General features: G+C 38.7%; 1 protein-coding gene across 1 annotated transcript in view; it reads right to left on the bottom strand.

Moving 5' to 3' along the window:
- Nucleotides 1-26,310, bottom strand: part of LOC150081034 (uncharacterized) — a 152,674-nt gene that overhangs the window by 94,947 nt on the left and 31,417 nt on the right. Inside the window, exon 3 of the mRNA XM_090380895.1 lies at nt 6,327-6,455. Coding sequence (XP_090237021.1) covers nt 6,327-6,455 — 129 coding nt within the window. The remainder of the gene's footprint in view (nt 1-6,326; nt 6,456-26,310) is intronic.

Raw genomic sequence — 26,310 nt, 5'->3', positions numbered from 1 at the left:
ATTTGGCAATACAGCAAAAAAGTATTAAGTTTATTCAATGTACTAGGTGGTAGATGACTCTCATCAACCGGTGCAATACCACCACTTTGCTTATTAGAGGCTTGAAGTGGTGGAACCCATGTTTAGTCTCTAGAGTTAAGTTCCGGTCAACCCTTCCCTATCTCTTCCATCATGCAGTATGATTGATGACTTTTGAGGTTATGATGAACATCGTGGCAAGATCCAATATTCCTTACATTTCGAGGGTACAGCTCTAAAACGGTGTTCGCAGGTCAGCCGCTATTTAGTACACCGGACCGAACCTATTGGTAACTCTGTAGGAGGCTTCCGGATCAGCTAGTGTATAATCTTGCTACCTCTACTCTGCCAGATAGTGACTGGATGGAGTCCAAGTAGTGTGTATGCAAGGAGCATTGTCGAGGCCAAGTTATGTCAAGGATCTGGGTATATTCTTACCATATGTATGCCATATCCAAAAATTTCATTACTTCATACAGCACGTCCCACCACTTTTTCTTACTATTGAATACACCATGAATTGTCAAACTAATAGAGCAAGCTCATCTGCGAAAAGATCTAAATCTCCCAAGCACTTCCTAATTCATTTCACAAATATACGTGGTCTCAATTCTAATCTCAATGATGTCCATTTCCACTTGCAGTCTGCTAAATTCCATATACTGTTTCTGACAGAATCTCAGTTATCAGTTGGTTCAATTACTGCTCATCTCAGATGCCCAAATTATTCGCTGTATGATTCCTTACACCTCAAAGGTGGTACTTGTGCATATGTCCGTTCTGATATTCCCTGCCAGAGACTTGACAATTTGGAATCATCTCTGGCTTAAAATCTCTCTACCTCATTGTGTCAAATTCATCTGTTGTCTCTACCGTTCTCCCAACTCCACTAATCACTTGGAGCTCTTTGACTTCCTCTCTTTGCAACTTGACTTTCTCCAGTCCAACTTTCCTAACAGTGAGCTAATTTTCCTTGGTGATTTTAATGTTCACAACTCCAGCTGGCTTCCGTTTTCTAGTCACACCGACCCAGCTGGTCGAGATGCTGAGGCTTCAGCAATTACTAATGACCTTGCACAGATTGTTAATTTACCTACAAGAATACCGGACAATCCTAATCATACAGCCAATACGCTTGATCTTTTTCTCACAAACAATCCTTCTAAGGACACGGGTCGAAGCGAGAGGTCCTTTAGGCACTTCAGATCACAACTTGGTGATTGTCTCTTCTCCAATGGAACCTGTATCTCATGGCTATTCCTAACCTCTTGTTGTTTGGCATTACAAGAATGCAAAATGGGATGACCTGCGAGACTTCCTTTCTTCTTTTCCTTGGTCGGATTACTGTTTCAAAACTTCTGATGTCAACGTTTGCTCAGATTGTATCAGTGAAATTATTCTTGCAGAAATGGAATCCTTTATCCCACACTCCACTTTAAAATCTCATCCTTTATCTAAACCTTGGTTTTCCAATAAATGTGCTAAGGCTGTTCAAGAGAAGAATGTTGCATATTGTAATTGACTTGTTTCTAATTCTCCAGTTTCATTTTCTGCCAACACCAAAGCTCGCAACAATTGTAAAGCAGTTATTAATCAGTCCAAACTAGAGTTTGAACAGGCTAGGAGTAGAAAACTTGCTTCTTGCCCTAATGGTAGCCGAGTGTTCTGGTCTCTTGCCAAAGCTATTGGCCGCAACTTTTGCCCATCTCTGCTCCCACCTCTGTCTAAACCAGATGGTTCTGTTGTCACTTCAGCCAAGGATAAAGCTGGCCTGCTAGCATCCCATTTTACTTCCAACTCATGTATTAATGATCTTGGTAAAACACCTCCCACCATTCCCAACACGCTCCATTCAATGCCTCCTGTGGTTTTCCGTCAAAAGGATGTCAGAAGGATTTTGACGAATCTTGATGCCAAGAAAGCTCCAGGTCCCAATGGTATTTCTCCACTTGTTCTCAAAACCTGTGCTCCTGAACTTACTCCTATTCTTTGCCGCCTTTTTTCACTTTCTTATTCCAAAGGTGTTTTTCCTTCTGCTTGGAAATTTGCTCATATCCAGCCAGTTCCTAAAAAGGGTGAAAAATCCCTCCCATCCAATTACTTCTGCTCTTTCTAAAGTAATGGAGAAATCAATTAACTGCCAACTTTTAAACTTCCTAGAAACCTTCTGACTGATCAACGATCGCCAGTATGGATTCCATCAGTGTCGATCCTCTGGTGATATTCTGGCTTATGTTACCCATTTATGGACTAATTCAATGGAAAGGTTCCCAGAAACACAAGTAATTGCTCTTGACATCTCAAAGGCTTTCGATCGTGATTGGCATAAAGGTCTTCTAAACAAGCTTCCATCTTATGGTTTTCCAACTGTTTTTAGTAATTGGTTATCCAGTTTTCTCTCTGATCGCTCACTGAGGGTGATGGTAGATGGCTCTCTGTCTTCTAACTTCTCCACTAATGCCGGTGTCACCCATGGTTCAGTTCTTTCCCCCACTCTTTTCCTCTTGTATATTAATGACCTTCTTCCATTGACTGGAAATCCTATCCATAGTTTTGCCAATGATAGCACATTGCATTCCAATTTCCATTTTGAGAAACTTTGTTCTGTTCAATCAGCTCCAACTTCTCGAAAATCTGCTACCAATTCCTTAAATGCTGATCTTCAGGTAATTCTCCAGTAGGGCAAAGACAACTTAGTTGATTTCAACCCTTCTAAAACTCAGCCTTGTCTTGTATCTCGCAAAAAGTATTCTTCTGCTTCTATGCTTATCTTTAGTGACACTCCGATTTCTAGGCAAAATGATATATCTCTTTTGGGGATTACCCTGACTTCTAATCTCTCTTGGTACAAGCACATTACAAATATTGCTTCCTCTGCATCTAAAAAACTTGGATTTCTCTTTCGTTCTTGGTTTTACTTTTCTTCCAAACAGCTGCTCACTCTGTATAAATCGCAAATCCACCTCGCCATGGAATATTGTTCCCACATCTGGGGTGGTGCCCCCAAAACCTCTCTCAGGCTTCTAGATTCCATTCAGAAGAGGGCAGTTAGGTTAATAAATGATTCATTCCTAACAGAGTCTCTCAACTCGCTCTCTCATAGACGTACTGTTTCTGTTTCTGCTGCATTCCTCTTCTCCAGATACTTCCATGGGCACTGTTCTTCTGAATTGGCTTCTATAATTCCCACTCTCTCTCTCTTTCAAAACAGTCCGAACACGTGCCGCCACCAGCCAACATCCATTTACTGTCCAACTTCAAACTCACAGAACCAACTTTTCATCTTCCTCGTTTATTCATTCAACTGCCGTTTTCTGGAACAACCTTCCTTCATACGTATTTCCTGAAAATTACAATCTACAGAAGTTCAAGTCCAATGTCAACAAATATCTTCTTTCATCTTCTCAACCTCCAACCCAAGCACTGTACTAAATACTATAGGTTCTAATACCTCTCATGTTTGGGGTTTACATAAAAAAAAAAAAAAAAAAAAAATCAAGAAGCTGAAGTAACCACTGAAAAATTCAGAGCTTCCCTCTGATTATTTTTATAATTAAAAATGTGCAAAAATTCATATTAGCATTAGTACAGGCACATGATGCAATAAAGAAAGCTAATATAGCATCAGCCAAAATAAAAACCCCTTCCTTTTTCACCCATCCATTCACTCCAAAAGTTTGTCTAGTTCGGCCTTCAATTTATTCAGTTGATTGCTGGAATCAGATTTGTCTGATTCCAGTAATCAACCACCCGCTGACTAAAGGCAAATTTCTGCACATATATTCTACAACTGTCTTTCCTCAATTTGAATTTATGTCCCCTCAGGTGCGTAATCTGAGCAAGAGGAAGAATCCCATCAGCACTGAGCTCAAGGCCTTGTACATCTCAATCAGATCACCTTGCAGATGCCTAGTCTCCAGACACTGCAATTTGCAGAATTTAAGCCTATATTGGTAACAGCAACTGTTTGTTTCATTCACTAATCTTGTTGCAGTGTCTGTACTCATTCCAGCAGCTCTACATCTTTCCTAAAATTAGGCCTTCAGACCTGTATGCAGTACTCAAAGTGTGGCCTGACCATTGCCTTATACAAGGGGATAACCATGTTATCCCTGCTAGCAAAATTCCTATATATCATTGACAAGACCACATGAGCTGCTCTTGCAGACTTTTTGCACTGCTCAGAAAACTTCATATCTGACTGCACAATTACTCCCAGATCTTTATTGCTTTCTACCACCCTAAGTGTAGTACCACATAGTTGGTATGTTACTCTGCGGTTACTGCTACCCATATGCAGCACTTTGCATTTGTCAATGTTAAATTTCAGTTGCCACCTCTCAGTATATGTGCTCAACTTTTCCAGACCCTGTTGCAGTAGCATACTGTCCTTACTGTCATTCGCAACCCTACTAACCTTCTATTTCATCTACAAACTTGGACATTAAGCCTGATATATACCTTTATGAATATCACTGATAAATACAGAAAATAGCAATGTGCCCCAACATGGACCCCTGGAGGACACCACTAATAACATTAGTCCACAAAGAGCAGTGTCCATTGATTACCACTCTCTGTCTTCTCCCACTCAACCATCCCTTTATCCATAGCAGCAACTTGTCCTTGATGCCATACCACTCTAACTTGTACAGTAGCCTTCCATGTACAACAATATCAATAGTGTTTGTATTATGGGCAAGGCTGAAAATGGTAATTTTCAGCCTTGCTACAGCAGAATTTATTACACAACTAAAAGACAGCAAAACAGAGGGCACACTCTGAATTTAGTATTTAATGAGGATGAATCAAGATTGTTTTGAAAGTGATTACCTTCTAAAACTTTTATTTCCCAAGATGGAAAAAAGCTTCAGGCTTTAAAGCAGCCAAAGATTGTATGACCCTCCTACTAGATGGAAATACACAGATGATATGAAACTGAAAGCACTGCACATTAACCATTCTGAAATGCCTTGAGCAATAAAGGGTTTCTCAAACATAATTTACCTGTGATACAGATATTCAACAGAAAAGCCTGGATTTGTCAGGCGACTGATTCTTTAATCATTTCTGTCCTGCTGTAAAAAGCTATTATCTAAAAAATAAAATGGAGCCCAAAGCATTATTACTACTAGACAATGCTGCAAATCATCTTTCGAATCTTGAAAGATGGCCCGGAGCACAGTCTGCTGCCCAATATTACATTACTTATACAGTCAACAGACCAAAGCATTATAGTTGTATTTAAGGCCTACCATCCATGATGCTCTTTTAGCCAATTAATTAAAGCTAATGACAATTTAAAGAATTCTAGAAGAATTATAATATAATGAAAGCAATATTAGTGATGGCTCAGAAGAAGTAACAAACCATTGTCTTAAAAATTGTCTCAGTTTGGAAGAAGGTATGGTCCAAAGTAGTACAACAAAATGATAGGTTAGAATCTGATATTTCTATCATTAAAGATAATGCACAAATGACGCAGGAAGTTAACTCCCAAGAGGTTGACATATACAACATTCAAGAGTTGTTGGATAACAATGGCGACTTACTAACAAATAGAGACCTATAAGAATTGATGGAGCAAAAAGTGGTAGAAGAAACTGTGGATCCTACAAAAAATAATAGAGAAATTTCTCCAGAGAGATTACTAACAAAAAAAATTATTTTATCTGATTGTCTAAATTGGATAAATCATGCATTAGAAGTTATAGCTGAATATGATCCTGATTTTGCATGAAGTTGTGTAGTGAAGAGAAGCACTAGAAATAGTTAAACTGTTAAAGTGAGATGTTACATGAGAAATTAAAGAATGCAAAGCAATCAACATTAGATTCATTTTTGAAAAATTTTCAAATGCAAACAAAGAATAACTATAGCATTCTACATTCATTTGTTTGTTTAACTATTTGGAATTTTTCTTGCTTTAAGTGTTTGTTTTTTTAAATTTAATTCTAAAATACGGTATATAACGTATCATTAATTTAGAAAAAAAAAAATTTCTTGAAACATGTTTATTTTTGCTTACAGGAACATGTCTCTATTTTTTACCTAATAACGAAGTTTACGTTAATGAAGTGATATTCTAGAACATACCACTTTGTTAAGTAAGATATGACTATATTTAAATTCACAGTGACATGATGTTAATATTTAATTTTAAGGGGGACTGTGGACAGGGCACCAGCATACCTGCTACAGGATTAATGACTCACTTAGAAACGAGATTTTTACTTAAATGAAAATAACACACACAAACTAAATTGACAAAAAAATTAAACACATCTAAGCAATTTAAGGAATTTTACTCTGTGGAATAATCTGTATAGCTTCCTTTTTTCCAGTTCTTAAAATATCAGTCTCAAACTCCAATCTCTGAACTTTTTTCCTAACCCTTGGACCTTCAAGTATCTCTGGAGGTTGATCTAATGAACCCCCTGAAGAATAAAATAAAATAACATGAGTATTTTTACACTATTTCACTGTACAATATCTCTGTAGAAACTCTAATCATGAAATGCTTCAACTAAACAGACAAATTCAAATGTAAGTTTTATTGTGATTGCTGAAAATTTTCAGCATACTCTATTAACATCTTTCTGAACTTATCAACATATTGTTAGATTTTATGAGGTTAAGAATTCAATAAGGTAAAGATTTGAAAAAATACCTTGTTGATTTCTAGAGAGTCGATGAAATGATTACTGATATTTTTGTAGAAACATGAAGCTTTTGTCCTAAATTTACTCAGTTTATTTTGCCTACTACACCATCTTGCATCTCAAATATTATGGATATATATCTTGTCAATGGGTTGTTCATGTTTTTCAGTGCCTACTTACCCACCAATGAGACCATATATAAGGGTAAAACTGTAGTAAGAAACCTGCTAGGCATCAATTTCTCTTCTGAAATGAGGGTTTTATTCCTATAATAGTTTATAGAAAGTATAAAATTTCTCACTCCTTTTAACATTACTGCCATTACATCCAATCTAGGGACCCTAAGTGTACACTAGTCACTTGATACCAATGGAAAAATCTGTCTTGAACTTCTATATGCCTGCATTGCTATGTAACTAATTAACTTTTAACTATTGTATTTATATGATAAGTTAAGACACTATATATGTTAAGTAATAAAGTTTAAAGCAGTGCTGGCCAAAACTGGGAACCAATACTATACTGTGCCACTGTGAATCTTACCTGGGAAAAACAATAGGTAGGATACACACAGTGGCAGTGTACTGGCTGCCACAGTTTTGGAAAAAAGAAAAGGTTATTCAGAAATAACACTGTCAATAACACTAAACAGAAAAATCTGTTTTAAACAAGACAAAAAAAAAAAAAAGAAGAAAAAATGAAGTAAAAAGAACAACTTTACATCCTAAAACTAGTGCCATAATATCAATAACACTTTAACATAGTGTGTGCAGAACTGCTAACCTTTTACTTGCAGAAAACAGATGGAAAGCTGGAGATTTTTTTTATTCAGACTGTGCACTACATTAAATTTCACTGACAACATACACATCTTATATTAATATGCATCTCTAGAGTTGTTTACCAGTATAGTATGCTTAGGCCTCCTTAGCCGAATGGTCAGGAGTGGGAGTGCAGTAGCACACACTCTTTGAGTAGACTGGGGTTCAAGTCCCTGACTGCTGAATACGGTTGATCTGCCAATCTGCACTGGACTAGCGTGGCAGATTATGGTCCATTTCCCTCAGCATGAATTGTTGAGAGGCTTCCATCCTGCAGTGGGTTAATAATGGCTGCACTTTACCTTTTTTATAGTATGCTTTCAAATATTAATGTAATTAGGATTTTTTCTATTCGTATATATATATTTTTTTAGATCATTTGTTCGCTGTTGGGTTTCAGGTGCATACGTCATTTAGGTCATACTGCACCACTGTGAATTATTTCTGTATACACGTTCAGGTGTATCAGGGCTGTGCAAATAGAGGGTGGATTGGATGTGCTGAACAGGACACCCGATCTAGGGACCCCAATCGAGGGAGCCATCAAAGTCTCATCATAAATAAACAAGGCCCTTTAACACCTTTTGCATCCAGGCCCCTAAGTACTTCGCAGGTGTATTCATTCATAGGCTGATCTGCATGTCATGAAGGTTGAAAAACCAGGAATAACTAATGGCAGAAAATGCTGTCTTAGAGTGGATAACCAAAACCTTAGCCATAATTATGAGAGCATCTCTGAATTCAGGTGAGGTTTATGGGCAAATTTGTCCCCAATTCACAAAGGGGGGATCAAAAGGTGACATGAGTAATTACAGACCCATCAGCTTAACTTCTGTTCTAAGAAAAATAATGGAATTTCCGATTAAAGAAGTAATGCAGGGCCATCTAGATGGAATGAAATTATACTGCAGTAACAACATGGACTTTTGTTAGGGGATGATCTTGTCTGACCAATCCAATTGAATATTATGATTGGGGTAGAATTTTTCTCAGCATGTCATGCTTGTTAACAGGAGACCTGTTCCATAGGGATGGGATACACTTAAATAGAAAGGGTGAAAAAAACATTTGCTAGTGCTTCGAGGCAATATTAGGTGGGTTGGAAAACTGCTAACTTGGGGGGATACACAGATTAATAGATTAACAACAGCTTCAGGCAGAGATGAAAGTGCTTCTTCCACTGCTTCCATTGGAACGAGCAGCAGTCTTGAAAACAAGGTGCTTGGTATTTCAAGAACTGCTGGGAATTATCATGAAGTAAGTAAATATATGGGCTGTGTTAGGGTAACTAAGAGTAAGACCAGGTGCATGTACACTTGTGTATGTATACTATACTCCTAGTAAATAAATTTCATGAATTTGAAGTGCTGGTCAAGACATCAAATACAGCCATTGTTGGGATTTCAGGGCCATCGTAATATTAAGATATAAGGGATGCAGAATTTGAATATGGGGAGTACAATGTATACAGAAAGAACAGTGTATAGTGTTTCATGTCAAGTGGCACTGGGGGGTTTCCCCCAACTGCACATAGTAATTCTGTGACACATACATGACTCTGTAAAGGCCAGATAGTGTTGGTTAGTGATGAGTTTTGTTGGTCTGTTGTTCATCCAGTCTCTTAGTCTAGTGGCCTGCTAGTCACCACTGACCCCTAGTTACTGTCCTTTGCCACAGGGAGGCAGACCAGGCAGTAGTGAGATATAGACTCTGGAAGGGAAAAGCCCTGGCACTGCCTAAGCTTACCAGGAAGAGCCAAAAAAAAAAAAAAAAAAAAAAAAGAGAGCAAGGAAAATAGTATGAGTGAGGGATGAAAGAGGGAGGAGACAGAGGCGAGGGGAGTCGGTGAGGTTCCCACCTGAATGGAAGGGGTGACAGTGTGGACCCCTGAGGGAGGAAGCCCATTCTCACCCCCAGTGGGAGGGATTGAAAAGATGTGGTGGTGGTATCAGCCACCAGGCAAAAGGTTGGGTAGAACCACCCAAGTTGGGGGCAGGCATAGTAGAGAATCCACCTAGGGTTGAGAGAGAAAGGACACAAGGAAAGAGTTCCATATGGTTGTATGTTGCCTCTCTGGATACAGTGATTCCACACAGAATCACTGTATCCAGAAAGACAACATGACCGGCCAATCAGTCAGTGTCAGCATCCCAAGCCATGCCGGCTAAGAAAGCAAACAGTATGGCATCTGCAAGTATGGTCCCAAGGGCCCAGTGCTACCCTGGCCATCAGTTTTGTCTGGTGGTGGGAGCTGAAAGAAACACACAATTTGTTCCACTTACACTTTTTACAATTTTCTCATTTTTAAACCTGTATTTTTATAAAATTTATATTTTTTCTTTTTTCTTCTATTTTTTTTTTATCAAGCATCCTTTATTCTTACTCACACCAGACAGCATGTGATATAAACTTAAAAAAGAAAAAAAAAAAAAACTTTTATAAACAAAATTCACACCATTTCAGTGACTTATATTCTTAATAGAAGTAAATAATGAAATAATTAAGTAGCAAGATAAATTAATTAAATATATAAGCATATGCTATATGTCATGCAGCTTACTATATCTCTTCAGCTGCATGCAAAGTCCAGTCCCATAGCCAATTCAGCGGTAAGTAGAGTCAAGTGGGAAGCAATCAAGGAACTAATCAACGAAGATACTAGGCTTTTCATACCGATTAAGAAATATTGTTCAAGGTTTAGGCCTAAATGGATGTCAGATGAACTAATGAGACTTGGGACAGAGAAGAAAAATGCATGGGATGAATATAAATTATCAGGCGACACAGAAGCCTATGGCAGATATAAGCTAGTCTGTAATCAAGCCACAAAGGAGATTAGGCAAGTGAAGGCAGATTATGAGAAATCTTTGGCAAAGGATGCTAAGAAAAACAGCAGGACTTCTTTATTTATATAAACTCTGGAAGGAAGGGGATGAATCAGATTGGTCCAATTGATATTGATGGTTCGACTGTTGATGATCCTGCTCAGATAGCTGATAATCTGAATGAGTATTTTGCAATTACATTCACACATGGGGAGTTATTAAGGGAGGAAAATGCTGGAAGTTTATCAAACTGTAACAGGTACTTAATGATTTTGAAATACCTGAGAGCAAATTGGACAAGATTTTGTTGAAGTTAAACATAAGAAAGGCACTCAAAATGGATGGGATCTATGTAGTTATATTAAAGGAGGCGGCAAAGGAAGTAAGCAAACCCTTAACCATAATTTTGAGAGCATTCTTGGACTCAGGGAAAGTCCCACGGACTGGAGATGTGCAAATGTATACCCAATTCACAAAGGGGGATCTAAGGGTGATACTAGTAATTACAGACCAGTTAGTTTAGCTTCCGTTCCGGAGAAAATAATGGAGTCACTAGTTAAAGCTGCATCTCTTTGTATAAGTGGACTCTTATACAAAGGGATGCAGTGGGCTCAATGCCTTGTCATGTGACTGCCTTTAATCGGGCGAAAGGTGGCCCTACCCATTACTAGCTACGTATCCTATGATTTATGTCCACTCAGTATATGATGTGGTTACAAAGAAACTAGATGCAAAAAATACTTTTGATATCATATGCTTAGATTTCAGGAAGGCTTTTAATACTATTGGGCATAAAAGACTGCTGTACAGATATGAGCAGTAAAGCAATAACCGCAAATTGCTGCTATGGATAAAGGGATAGTTGAGTGAAAGAAGACAGAGAGTGGTAATCAATGGACACTGCTCTTTGTGGACTAATGTTAGTAGTGGAGTCTCTTAGGGTTTGGTGTTGGGCCTATTGTTGTTTTCTTTAGTTGCTGCTATGGATAAAGGAATGACTGAGTTGGAGAAGACAGGGAGTAGTAATCAACGGACACTGCTCTTTGTGGACTAATGTTAGTAGTGGAGTCTCCTAGGGTTCGGTGTTGGGCACATTGTTGTTTTCTATATTTATCAGTGATATTGATGAAGGTATATCAGGCTTAATGTCCAGTTTGGAGATGATACGAAGGTTGGCAGGGCTGTTAATGACAGTAAAGACAGACGCTACTGCAACAGGATCTAGAAAAGTTGGGCAGATAGGCTGGGGATACATTGAGGAAACACAGTGGGTAGTAATAACTCTAGAATAACGTACCAATTGTGCGGTACTACACTCAGTTATGAAGTTTTCTGAGCAGTGTAGACAGGCTACCAGAGCAGCTCATGGTGTCTTGTCAATGATATACAGGAATTTTGCTAGCAGGGTTAAGGAGGTAATTATCCCCTTGTATAAGGCAATGGTCAGGCTACACTTGGAGTACTGCATACAGGTCTGGAGGCCTCATTTTAGGAAGGCTGTAGAGTTGCTTGAGCATACACAGAGAAGGGCACAAGATTTGTGAGGGGGAATGAAGGGGGTCCTCTTATGTAAATTGCAGCTGCTGGAGACTAGGTACCTGTGAGGTGATCTGATTGAGGTGTATAAGGCCTTGAAAAGGCCTCCGTAGCAGAGTGGTCAGGAGCGAGAGTGCAGTAACACACGCTCTTTGAGTAGACCGGGGTTCAAGCCCCTGACTGCTGAATATGATCGAACTGCCAACCTGCACTGGACCAGCATGGCAGATTATGGTCCATTTCCTTCAGCATGAATTGTTGAGGAGGCTTCCATCCTGCAGTGGGTTGATAATGGCTGCAATTTACCTTTTTTTTTTTTTTAAGGCCTTGAATGGGTTGAGCACGCTGAATTCTGATGGAATTCTTCTGCTTGTTGAGATTACGAATCTGAGGCAGCATAAATTCAAATTGAGGAAAGACAGTTGTAGAATAAATGTGCAGAAATTTGCCTTTAGCCAGCAGATGGTTAATTGCTAGAAGAAACATCCATCTATCATTGTGGAAGTTGATAGCTTAAATAAATTCAAGGAGGAACTGGACAAACTTTTAGATGGAAGGGAATGTGAAATTGTTTTGCTTTTTTTTTTTTTTTTTTTTTGGCTAATGCTACATAAGCTCATATGCTTGTTTTCTTGCATCACATGCCCCCATTACTATTACTAAGGCTTCAAGGAAAGGAGCTGTCCATATAGAGGAAAGGATAAGTGCTATATATTTTTGTTAGTATGGTGGGGATCACTCATGGTGCTATTTCATATAGATTTTCTATTGGAAATTTATCAGGAGACTTTTGAGTTAGCTGCATTTAGAGAGTTCTGCAGTTTACTCTTTTGTGGTCTCAGCGAATATTTGTGACTGATATTGTTTGGATTGCCTGTTTCTGGGCAGTTCTGATTTCGACGATTCCTGTGAGTATTGTGCTAAGGCTTTATAATATGTCTCTTCTGTAATGAACAGATGTTCTTGGTTTCTTAGCAGGGTCCTATTTTAGTTATTAGAATGCTCCTTTGGTCATCTTACATTGGACAGTCAGAGTACATGTGCCAAGTCCTCAACATTTCTGCATGCAAAATGGGGGATCCTCAACCAAACCCAGACTGTGCAGCTTGGCATTTAGTGAACCATCTTTAGTGAGTAAAAAAGTCATAAATATGATTTGGGAGTACCAATGGGGGGGTTAGGATAGACTCGCACATTTATGGTAGGTAACTCATAGTTATTTCACAATTGGTTGCCTGTTCTTATGGAAAGGACACACAGGATAGGAAGTGGGAAGAAAGTTATGCTCTTAGTTAAGAAGTGCATAAAATCAAAGGCAGTGCATCCAGTTGACATGGGTGGCTAATGCAATGTTCAGTCAGTTTGGTGTGACATAAGCACTGTGAAAGCAAAAATTAGGGTAGGAGTGTGTTATAGGCCATAATCTGTCTGATGACTACAACAAACAGCTATAGGGATAGAGTGGACCAGTAAATCAGAATGTCCTATAATGGGAGATTTTAACTTTCAAAATATTGACTGCAACTTGTAGATTGGTCACTGTAGATTGCAACTTGTAGATTGGTCTCTGTACTCATTCCAGGAATTCTACATCCTTGCTAAATTGAGACCTCCAGACCTGTATGCAGTACTCCAAGTGTAGCCTGACCATTCCCTTATACAAGGGGATAATTAAAATAAATAAATAAATAAATTTTCTGTTTATACTCCGGAACTACAACCAAATCAGTAGAGTTTACAATAAATCATCAATACAAATATTTATCGTATTTAGTAGTCATGGGTTTGAACCCCGGTCCACTCAAGGAATGCATGCTATGCACTCTCGCTCCTGACCACTGGGCTACGTCAGGCCTTTACCTCCTTAACCCTACTAGCAAAATTCCTGTATATCATTGACAAGACACCATGAGCTGCTCTGGTAGCCTGTCTACACTGCTCAGAAAACTTCATAACTGACTGCACAATTACCCCCAGGTCTTTTTCATTCTCCACTACCCTGAGTGTAGTACTGCACAGTGGTACGTTATTCTGGGGTTATTACTACCCACTGTATTTCCTCAATGTATCCCCAGTCCATCTGCCCAACTTTTCTAGATCCTGTTGATTTTTTTTTTTTTTTTTTTTTTTTTGATTTGGTAGTTGTTGGCGCATCGGCTTCTGTGGCCATATTGCACCTCCCAAGGTTTTTGCAGTACTTTGATCCAAGCCCGAGGCGGGAATCGAACCCGCGACCTTTGGGTTGCCAGGCAGGTACTTTACCCACTCGGCTAGCCCGGTCGGCTAGATCCTGTTGCAGTAGCATCTGTCTTTACTGTCATTAACAACTCTGCCAACCTTGGCACCTTCATCAATATCACTGATAAATATAGAAAACAACAATGGGCGCAACACCGAACCTTAGGAGACTCCACTACTAACATTAGTCCACAAAGAGCAGTGTCTGTTGATTACTACTCCCTGTCTTCTCCAACTCAACCATCCCTTTATCCATAGCATCACTAAAGAAAACCACAATGGGCCCAACACCAAACCCTAGGAGACTCCACTACTAACATTAGTCAACAAAGAGCAGTGTCTATTGATTACCACTGTCTGTCTTCTTCCATTCAACTATCCTTTTATCCATAGCAGCAGTCTTTTATTTCAAATAGTATCAAAAGCCTTCTTGAAATCCAAGCATATGATATCAAAATTATTTTTTGCATCTAGTTTCTTTGTGACCACATAATATACTGAGTGGACATAAATCATAGTATACCTGGCTAGTAAAAGGGTAGGGCCACCTTTCGCCCGATTAAAGGCAGTCACACTTGGCAAGGCATTGAGTCCACTAGTTCATGAAAGCATTCCACAGGAATTTCCATCCATGCTTGCTGCACTGCTGTCCATAATTCCTTCGGCAGAATGCTCTTCGAACCATGTTCTAGTCATCACGGCTCTGTGGGCAGATGCATTGTCCTGCTGGAAGAATTCATTGCCCTGTGGGTGCATGATGACCTCACGGGATGCAGAAGGTCTGCAAGGATGACATGTAACCAGGACCATTCAGAGATGCGTCTAGTCCAGAGGTCCCAACATGTGCCTGTTGAACATGCCGCAGACCATTACTGACCGTCCACCTGCCAGAACAATTCCTTGTTGACATGACAGGTGCATAGCTTTGTGCAGTTTCCAGCAGATACGCACCCTCTCATCTGCTCGAAATAACTGGAAACGGCACTCACCCGTCTCCAATCATCCAAGATCCAGTGCTGATGTTCCTTTGCCCAGCTGAGGCATAGAATCCTGTGTCGTGGTATTAGCAATGGGAGTCTGGTGGGTCGTTGGCTCCCATAACCTACTGTGCCTAAGGATCTCCTGATGGTCTTGGTGGAGATGTTTCTGGCACTTCCCTTGTTGATTTGTGCCACTGTCACTCCCCATTTGGCTGAAACAATGTGAGACAGATATCGATGGCCACATTCATCCACTACCTTTCTCTGCTCACATGTTGCTCCATGATGAGATGTTATTCTTGAAAGGGCATATTTCTGATATATTCTTGATATTGTCGAACGGAGATAGTGCAATTTCTGTACCACGTCTGCGGTATACTAACCCATGCGTCTGGAACCCGCTAACATCCCTCTTTCAAAGTTGGGTAACCCACGACATTTATCCACACTGACATTCAATTACCATCTATGTGAATGCAGTGCACCTATATACCTGTGAAATGGTGGGTTCGTCCACTAACGAGAGGGGAGAGAGCGTTGCGTTATTATTATTATTATTATTATATAAATATTATATAAATAATATATAATATTATTTGGATTTTATTATTATTAATAATAATAATAAAATCCAAACAATATTGGCCTTTGATGTCTTGACCAGTGCATCAAATTTAATTACTGGACTCCTAGTATTGGTGTACATGCAAATATAGATGCACCTGTTCTTAATCTTAGTTACCCTAACATAGCCAATGTATTTACTTGTTCCATGATGACACCCAGCAGTCCTTGAAATCCCTAGCACTTTGCTTTACTGGCTGAAATCCCTAGCACCTTACTCATTCTAAAAGAAGCAGTGCAAGAATCACATTCACCTCTACTATTAATCTATTAGTGTATGAATTAGTATTATTATTAGTAGTAGTGAGAAATGATGCAAGGAAGCAAGGTTACACATCATAGGCCAAAAAAAAAACATTCCCGCATCATTTCTCTCTCCACTCCAAAATGATTTCTACAACAGCAGATGGAAGTTTGTTCCAACAATCAATCACCAGCTGGCTGAAGGCAAACCTCCACACATCTGTCCTGCAGCCATCCTTCCTCAATTTAATTTATGGCCTCTCAAATGCATAGTCTGAGTAAGAGGAAGAATGTCATTAGCACTGGGCTTGCTCAATCTATTCTAGCCCTTTAACAACTCAATCAGATCATTTTGTAGGTGTTAATCTCTAGATGCTGCAATTTGCATAACTATAGACTTTCTTGGTAAGACCACCCAGAGCCGGATCAAGGTATTTCCGCACCCCGGGCAGAAAGGTTTTTTGGTCCCTTCTTACTAAAGATATATATATTTCTTGCCTCGCTGTTTTTCTGTTTTTGGCACCCCTTAAAGATTTGCACCCCAGACAAGGGGCCCTACTAGCCAGTGCCTTAATCTGGCACTGAGACCACCCCTTTTGTTTACCTCACTAATCCTGCTGCCCTTCTCTGTACCCATTCCAACAGATCTACATCCTTCCTAATATGATGCCTCCAGAGCTGTATGCAGTACTCAAGACTCAGCCTTATACAATGGGATAATCACCTCCATATCCCTGCTAGCAAAGTTCCCATATATTATTGACAAAACCCCATGAGCTATCCTGGCAGCCTATCTGCACAGCTCAGAGAACTTCATATCATATGGTTACGCTGCTTAACTTTCTGGGTGAATGTGTTAAAGATAAAGGAAATGTTGCATTTTTAATGTTTCTTTAAAATTTGCCAACCCATACTAGAATCTGTTATTGCATCATTTGCATGGAATTGTGGAAGGCTTGTCAATATAATAAAATTTGAGCGTGTAAAATTCTGCTGACATAATCTGAGAAAACTGATCTACTGGGTTTGATGCAAGCTATTTTTGAAATTAAGCATAAGTGGGTGTCCTGGTTTTGACAGTTAGGTATTAATTTTGTAAAGAAAAAAAAATAAAGAAAGAAGAAAAGAAACAATTTACAGATTCCATATGAAATTTGTATTAAAATATAGATTTGCACATTAGCATTAGCAGAGGCATATGATGCAAGAAAGCAAGCTTATGCAGCATCAGCCAAAAAAAAACACTTCCATTTCACCCCTCCGTTTGTTCGAAATACCTGTCCAGTTCAGCCTTAAATTTATTTAGGCTATCAACTTCCACAACAAGGGATGGAAATCTGTTCCACCAACCAACTACCCACTGGCTAAGGGAAATTTCTGCACATCTATCCTACATCTGTCTTTCCTCAATCTGAATTTACACCCTCTCAGGTGATTATTCTGAGCAAGAGGAAGAATCCCATCGGCATTGAGCATGTTCAAACCATTCAAGGCTTTATACACCTCTATCAGATCACCTCGCCGGTGCCTAGTCTCCAGACACTGTAATTTGCAAAACTTAAGCCTTTCTTCGTAAGAGCAACCGTTTGTTCCATTCACTAATCTTGTTGCCCTTCTCTGTATTCATTCCAGCAGCTCTACATCCTTCTTGAAATAAGGCCTCCAGCCCTGTATACAGTACTCAAGGTGTGGCCTGACCATTGCCTTATACAAGGGAATAATCACCTCCTTATCCCTGCTAGAAAAATTCCTGTATATCATTGACAAGACACCATGAGCTACTCTTGCAGCCCGTCTGCACTGCTCAGAGAACTTCATATCTGCCTGCACAATTACCCCCAAGGTCTTTTTCATTCTCTACCACTGTCAGCGTAGTACCACAGAGTTGATATGTTGCTCTGAGGTTGCTGTTTCCCATATGTAGTACTTTATATTTGTCAATGTTAAACTTCATTTGCCACCTCTCAGCCCATCTGCTCAACCTTTCCAGATCCTGTTGCAGCAGCATACAGTCATTAGTGTCCTTAACAACCCTGCCAACCTTCATAATGTCTGCAAACTTGGACATTAAGCTTAATATACCATCATCAATATCATTTGCAAGAATCACCTTCACCTCTGCCTACGGCTACTGCTAAACTACAAGGACTAATAGTTTAACAGTAGCCGTAGGCAGAGGTGAAGGTGATTCTTGCACAAGTTCTATTAGAATAAGTAGCCACCTGGAGCGTGGGGTGTTGGGGGTTTCAGGGACGGATGGCAGTCATCCTGAAATAGGTGGGTATATGGGATGTGTTAGAATAACTAGGAATACGAGTAGGAGCATGTATGCTTGCATGTATACCAATGCTAGAAGTATAGTAAATAAATTTGATGAATTTGAAGTGTTGGTCAAGACATTAAAGGCGGATATTGTTGGGATAGCAGAGACGTGGTGTCACACAGATATAAGGATGGCTGAACTGGAATTTGGGGAGTACAGTGTGTACAGAAAGGATAGACAGGATAGAAAGGGAGGAGGTGTTATGCTGTTAATTAAGAGAAACATAAAATCAAAAGAAATGCATCCAGTTGATATAGATGAACAGTGCACCGTTGAGTCAGTTTGGTGTGACATAAGCACTGCGAAAGCAAAAATAAGAGTAGGAGCGTGTTATAGGCCTAATGACTCGAATGAGTACAATGAACAATTGTACAGAGAAATAGAGTGGACTAGTAAATCGGAATGTCTTATAATGGGGGATTTTAACTTCCCAGATATTGACTGGAACTTGTGGGTTGGTCACTCACACACTAGTCAGACTTTTGTGGATTTATTGGATGATTGTTTTCAGCAGCAGCATGTTCGAGAGGCAACCAGAGAAAGTAATACTCTTGATCTGGTTATCAGCAGTGATTATTTATGCATCAAGAATTAACAGATAAAGGAACCACTAAGTGGCAGTGATCACAGTGTACTGATGTGGGATTTACTTAAAGATTTAATTACCATCAGGGGTAAAGGAAAGGTGTTTGCTTCCATAAAGGTGTGTACAGTGGTCTCAGACAGTTTTTAAATTCTGTACAGTGGGATCAACTGACGATGTTACCAACAGTAAATTCTAAGTGGGAAGCATTCAAGGAATTAATCGTGGATGCTACTAAAAGTTTCATACCTATTAAGAAATATTGTTCAAGGTTCAGGCCTAAATGGTTATCTAATGAACTAATGAGACTTGTAAGAGAGAAGAAAAATGCATGGGATGCATATAAATTATCAAGCGACTCAGAAGCCTATGGCAGATATAAGCTTTTTTTTTTTTTTTTTTTGATTTGGTAGTTGTTGGCGCATCGGCTTCTGTGGCCATATTGCGCCTCCCAAGGTTTTTTTTGCAGTACTTTGATCCAAGCCCGAGGCGAGAATCGAACCGCGACCTTTGGGTTGCCGGGCAGGTACTTTACCCACTCGGCTAGCCCGGTCGGCAGATATAAGCTAGTCTGTAATCGGGTAACAAAGGAGGTTAGGCAGGCGAAGGCAGATTACGAGAAATCCTTGGCAAAAGATGCTAAGAAAAACAGCAAGGATTTCTTTACTTATATAAACTCTAAAGGGAAGGGGATGAATCTGATTGGTACACTTGATATCGATGGTTCGACTGTTGATGATCCTGCCCAGATAGCAAACAAACTGAATGAGTATTTGCATCTACATTCACACATGAGGAATTATTAAGGTTTGAAAATGGCAGATGGTTATCAAATTGTAGCAGGATACTTAATGATTTTGTAATAACTGAAAGCAAAGTGGAGGAGAAATTGTTGAAGTTAAACATAAGAAAAGCACCTGGGGTGGATGGGATCTATCCAGTTATATTAAAGGAGGCGGCAAAGCAACTAAGCAAACCCTTAGCCATAATTATGAGAGTATCCTTGGATTCAGGGGAGGTCCCCACGGACTGGAGATGTGCAAATGTATCCCCAATTCACAAAGGGGGATCGAAGGGTGACACGAGTAATTACAGACCAGTTAGTTTAACTTCTGTTCTGGGTAAAATAATGGAATTACTGGTTAAAGAAGCATTGTAGGATCATCTAGACAAAACTGCAGCAATAATTCAGACACAGCATGGGTTTGTTAAGGGAAAGTCTTGTCTGACAAATTTGATAGGATATTATGATGTGGTTACAAAGGAACTGGATGCAAAAAATAATTTTGATATCATATATTTGGATTTCAGGAAAGCTTTTGACACTGTTGCGCATGGAACACTATTGTACAAATTGGAGCAGAATGGTATTAAGGGTAAGTTGCTACAATGGATAAAAGGATGGTTAAGTGGAAGAAGACAGAGGGTGGTAATCAATGGAGCTGTTCTTCATGGACTAATGTTATTAGTGGAGTCCCATAGGGTTCTGTGTAGGGCTTGCATAAAACCGAGAAATTTCAAAACCGAGTTTAACCGAAGTTTATTCTTAAAACCGGTTTTAAAGCCGATTTTCTCAGACTTAGGGAAAATCATTAAAAGCTTATAACACAAGTATTTATTTTATCTTGGGTAGATTGTACAAATCATAATCAAATATTTTAAACAAATCTATCACCTCTTATAGTAAAAAAAATAAAAAAATTAAAATGCTCCAAAAAGGTAACCAGCTTGAGAAAGCTGGTTACCTTTTTTAACCAGCTTATACAAAAAAAAAGAATAAGCCCTATAATAATAATAAATAAATAAAAATAAACAGCTTGGGGAAATTACTTTACTATTTATTGCTCAGCTTTTTTCTGAAAATGGCCCTTTAAAAAACAGAGTATATTAAGCATTTTTCCTGATAGACTTGACCTTATTTTTGTGTTAAAGAGACCAGTGATCGAAAACACTCTCAGATTGGACACTTGTTGGTTTAATGGTCTGCAGTGCTCTATAAACCTTCTCCAGCTTTTCACTTCTGCTGCTAGTTGCCTCTGAAATTTTAAATTCTCTGCTGATTTCCAATTCACTCTGATATTTTGAAGGCTCTTCAGTTAATTTCTTTCATATCATACTCTCTAATAATCACTATATCACTATCATACTCTCGCATGAGTGTATCTCCGACATCGGAACTAGATGAGTCTTTGTTTTCTTCTAAAAGAACAGTTCGTTTATTTTCAGTTTCTTCATTCAACACTAAGACTCCTTTGGAATATTTTGCAAATAATCTCTGATAAATCTCTTCAGCATGCTTTTTCAAAACTTGCTTACTTGGAAAATCAAAAGTTCTTGAACCTGAATCTTCTTTCCTAAACTTTTTGGGGTTGTGTAGATAGCTCAGCAAAGCCACAGTTTGGCAATTTCGTCTTGCATTGTAACGCTGCAAAAGGCTTTGGTGAAACTTTAAAGTAAATGGGGTTTCTGCTGTACCAAGCTTAGTAAGCAGAAATTCTATTGAAGACTCTGCTTTAAGTAAGTCTGTATCTTCTGAGGTTATAGCCTTCAGAATCATTTCAACTGGTTGCAAACTTTCACATAGCAATTCAAGTGTTTTCCAGTCATCGTCAGACACAGCTTCAGTTGACAGTACTGCACATAGAGCATTTGGAATGCAATTTTTCAATTTCAAAAATCTCTCAATCATATAGAATGTGCTATCCCATCTAGTCTTGCAATCTAATATAAGTTTATATTCTTTCCCATTAAATTTTGCTTTAACAAAATTTTGTAATATGTCATTTTTGGTAGGCGATTTTCGAAAAAGCTTGCAAATTTTTCTGACTTTGTTAATAGTTTGTGAAATATTGGCCATTGGATTGAAGAAATAAATGAGCTCATCAGTAAAGTCAGTTTGATAAAGCATGCCTTGTTGTCTTTCTTCAACTTCTTCATCATCACTACTTCCTTCATTATTTTCATTTTTTTTCTTCATTGTCTTTGGGAGACTCAGAGACTGTCGCGCCATAATTGATTGCTTTTCCATAAAGTACATCTATAACTGACAGATGTATACAATGGGCTATACATTGTTGATGATTAGGCGTAATTTTCCTGCCAAACTTAATCATCATTGCTGCTCCATCGGTGGTGCAGGCAACAATATCCTCATCCAAGTTTTAACCAAGTTCCTTCAAGTGTCCATTCACAATTTGCTCAGTTCTTCTGCTATCAAGTGAACCATTAATCTCAATAAGACCTAACGACCAATGATTGTCTTTTGAATGCACATTTATATTCACATACCTTTTACTTTTGTATAGACGTATATTTGTCTAGAGTCAATGAATACCGTGCACCCGAAACCAATGAATTTTTGAAATGCTGAATGAGTTCTTCTTTCTTAGTTTTATAATAATTCAGAACCATATTTTTAATTCCATTCACTGAGGCTGGTGGTAATTTATCGTATTTATTTCTCTGAAGGTGAAGGCTTGATTGTATAAACTCACTCTTGGCAATTGAATTAAAAGAAAATCCATCTAAAGCAGCTAATTTTGAAATCTCTTCTTCCATAGATTTTTTAACGATAAAGTTTTCTAATGTTCTTACCATTTTTACGGAAGGTACACGTTATCTTGTTTAATGTCAATCTGATGCATTTTCTTTAAATGCAACATCAAAGATGATGTAGATCCTCCAGATGACTTCATTATCTTCTGACATTTCGAACATTGTGCTTCATCTTTGCTTTTTCGAGCAAAATAATTCCATACATTTGATTTCATCTTAGACATATTAAGAGTAATAAATATTAATTAGTAGGAATTTATATCACCGGCAATTTTAAATAAAAATATTGAAGATAACAAAGGGACAATACTATGCGTCACTCCCACAAGCACTGAATGAAGAGTCTAAACGAGGCAAGTTTCAAAAGATACAGGTGGGAAGATAAAAGGTACCCCTCCTAGATTTGGGCCACTTGCCCATGAGATTCGTAAATAAACATAAAATAAAATAAAATAAAAAAAACATGTTTAAAACATAAAGCAGTTGAATAATCCAGATAAACGAACAAACAAAAGAAAATGTGCGTAACAAAAACTATATTCGAGGGCTAACTAAAAAAATATGCGAATCCGGTTTTAGAAGTTCGGTTTCAGTTTTAACAACTCAATATGAAAACCGGATTTAACTGGTTTATAAAACCGGTTTGCAAGCCCTAGTTCTGTGTTAGGTCCACTGTTGTTTTGTATATTTATCAATGATATTGATGAAGGTATATCAGGCTTAATGTCGAAGTTTGCAGGTGATACAAAGGTTGGCAGGGTTGTTAATGACAGTAATGGCAGTGTGCTACTGCAACAGGATTTAGATAATTTGGGCAGATGGGCTAAGAAGTGGCAACTGAAGTTTAACCTTAACAAATGCAAAGTACTGCATATGGGTAGAAGTAACCCCAGAGAAACATACCAACTGTGTGGTACTACACTTAAGGTGGTAGAAAATGAAAAAGACCTGTGAGTAATTGTGCAGTCAGATATGAAGTTTTCTGAGCAATGCAGACAGGCTGCCAGGGCAGGTCATGGGGTTTTGTCAATGATATATAGGAATTTTGCTAGCAGGGAGAAGGAGGTGATTGTCCCTCTGTATAAAGCAATGGTCAGGCCACACCTTGAGTACTATGTACAGGTCTGGAGGCCTCATTTTAGGAAGGATGCAGATTTACTTGAGCGTGTACAGAGAAGGGCAACAAGATTGGTGAGGGGAATGAAGGGATCCTTTTACCAAGACAGGCTTAAGTTCTGCAAATTGCAGTGGCTGGAGACTAGGCACCTGCGTGATGATCTGATTGAGGTATATAAGGCCTTGAATGGGTTGAGCACACTGAATTCTGATGGGATCCTTCCACTTGTTCAGATTACGAACCTAAGGGGGCATAAATTCAAATTAAGAAAAGACAGATGTAGAATAGATGTGCGGAAATTTGCCTTTAGCCAGCGGGTGGTTAATTGCTGGAACAAACTTCCATCTGTCGTTGTGGAAGTTGATAGGTTAAAAAATTATAGGAGAAACTGGACAAACATTTAGAGGGAATGGTTGTGTGAATTTTTTTTTTTTTTTTTTTTTTTGGCTGATGCTGCATAAGCTCATACACTTGCTTTCTTGCATCACATGCCACTACTACTACTACTACTATTTATAAATACAGAAAACAATAATGGACCTAACACTGAACCCTGGGGGAACTCCACTAATAACATTAGTTCCCAATGAGCAGTGTCCATTGATTACCACTCTCTGTCTTGTGCCTCTCAACCATCCCTTATTTGTCATGATAAATTCTGACTATGATGGTTAGGAAACAAATTATATTAGAGCAAGGTGTTAAAAATAAATTTAACACCTTGCTTTAGAGATTATCCATGGTTGAAGTAACTTTCTGCCCTGTGCATCTTATTTGGCAAGCTACCAACTACATTCCCAAACCCTATTTGTACCTTGCATAGCAAAGATTTTACTCTTGTTATTATATTGTTAAATCCTCTAAGGTGTTTAAAATTCATTTTTTTCAGTTAGCTTTGGATGTGAGCATGACTTACATACTCAGAAAAAAGTGCATGCTTTAACCCACTGTATTTTGTATATATGGTGGCATGACCACATGCCATAATATCAATAAGAATATTTTTTACAAAAATACTATCACTAGCTGTGTTTTGCAGTCCTATGAATTCAAATAATAGAAAACTCAAACACGTGTTACTATACTTTAGCAGAGATTTTGGCTAACATGTCTGGTCTTCATTTGCTTCTTGTAAGTGTTCCTTAGCTAGTTTCTGTTGTGTACAGCCTTCTTGAGTTATTATTTTTTATGAGTTCTCTGACCAACTTATTTAACAATTATTATAACAGTATGGTCAAAGCATTAGCATTAGTAGTGGCATATGATGCAAGAAAGCAAGATCATATAGCATCAGCCAAAAAAAAAAAAAAACACCTCCCATTTGACCCATCCATTCACTCCAAATATTTGTGTAGTTCTACCTTTGAACTTATTTAAGTTGTTGATCTCAACTAACAACAGATGAAAGTTTGTTCCAACTATCAACAACCCACTGGCTAAAGGCAAATTTCTGCACATATATTCTACAACTCTTTCCTCAATTTCAATTTATACCCCCTCATAATCTGAGCAACAAGTAGAATCCCATTAGCATTGAGGTTTCTCAAACCATTCAAGGCTTTATACAACTCAATTACATCATCTCGCAGGTGCCTAGTCTGCTGCAATTTTCAGAATGTAAGCCTATCTTGGTAACAGCAACTCTTTGTTCCATTTGCTAATTTTGTTTCCCATCTCTGTACTCGTTCCAGCAGCTCTGTACATCTTTCCTAAAATGAGGCCTCCAGACCTGTATGCAGTACTCAAGGTGTGGCCTGGCCATTGCCTTATACAAGGGGACAATCACCTGCTCATCCCTTCTAGCAAAATTCCTGCGTACCATTGACAAGACACCATGAGCCAGCACAGGCTCTTGCAGCCTGTCTGCACTGCTCAGAAAACTTCATATCTGACTGCACAATTACCCCCAAGTCTCATTCATTCTCACTGCCCTGAGTGCAACAGCAGCCAGTTGGTACATTTCTCTTGGGTTACTGCTACCCATATGCAGCACTTTGCATTTGTCAATGTTAAACTTTAGTTGGCATCTCTCAGCCCATCTGCTCAACTTTTCCAGATCCTGTTGCAGTAGCATACTATCATTACTGTCATTAACAACCCTGCTAACCTTTGTATCATCTGCAAACTTCGACATTAAGCTTGATATGCCTTCATCAATAGGCACCTCCGTAGCCAGGTGGGCAGGAGCAGCAGTGCGTAGCACATGCTTCTTGATTAGACCGGAGTTCGACCCCGTGACCACCAAATACGGAGGATGCGGAAAGGTCAGGGAATGACCACTGCATAACCCCGGAGCAATATGGCCTCTGTTGCTAATGCTCCTAAAAACCAAATAAACAAACAAACCATCAATATCATTGATAAATACCAAAAACAACAATGGGCCCAACACCAAACCCTGGGGGACTCCACTAATAACATTAGTCCACAAAGAGCAGTGTCCATTGATAACCTGTCTTCTCCCATTCAACCATTCTTTTTATCCATTGTAGCAACTTGCCGTTAATGTCATACTGCTCCAATTAGTACAGTAGTCTTCTGTGTGCCACAGTACCAAAAGCTTTCAAAAAAATCTAAGTATATGATATCAAAATTATTTTTTGCATCCAGTTCCTTTTAACCACATCAGTATCCAATCAAATTTGTCAGACAAGACTTCCCCTTAACAAGCCCATGCTGTGTCTGAATTATAACTGCAGTCTTGTCTACGAGAGGATATCAAAAAGTTCGTATCCTGACCTAAATAAAACATCAGTAGGAAGATGCCATTTTTAATATGTTGTCC

The sequence above is a fragment of the Mastigoproctus giganteus genome, chromosome 9 (assembly GCF_048544385.1).
Source record: "Mastigoproctus giganteus isolate SK-2022 chromosome 9, ASM4854438v1, whole genome shotgun sequence".
In the NCBI taxonomy this organism is placed as follows: Eukaryota; Metazoa; Arthropoda; class Arachnida; order Uropygi; family Thelyphonidae; genus Mastigoproctus; species Mastigoproctus giganteus.
This window is presented reverse-complemented; position numbering and strand designations above follow the sequence as displayed.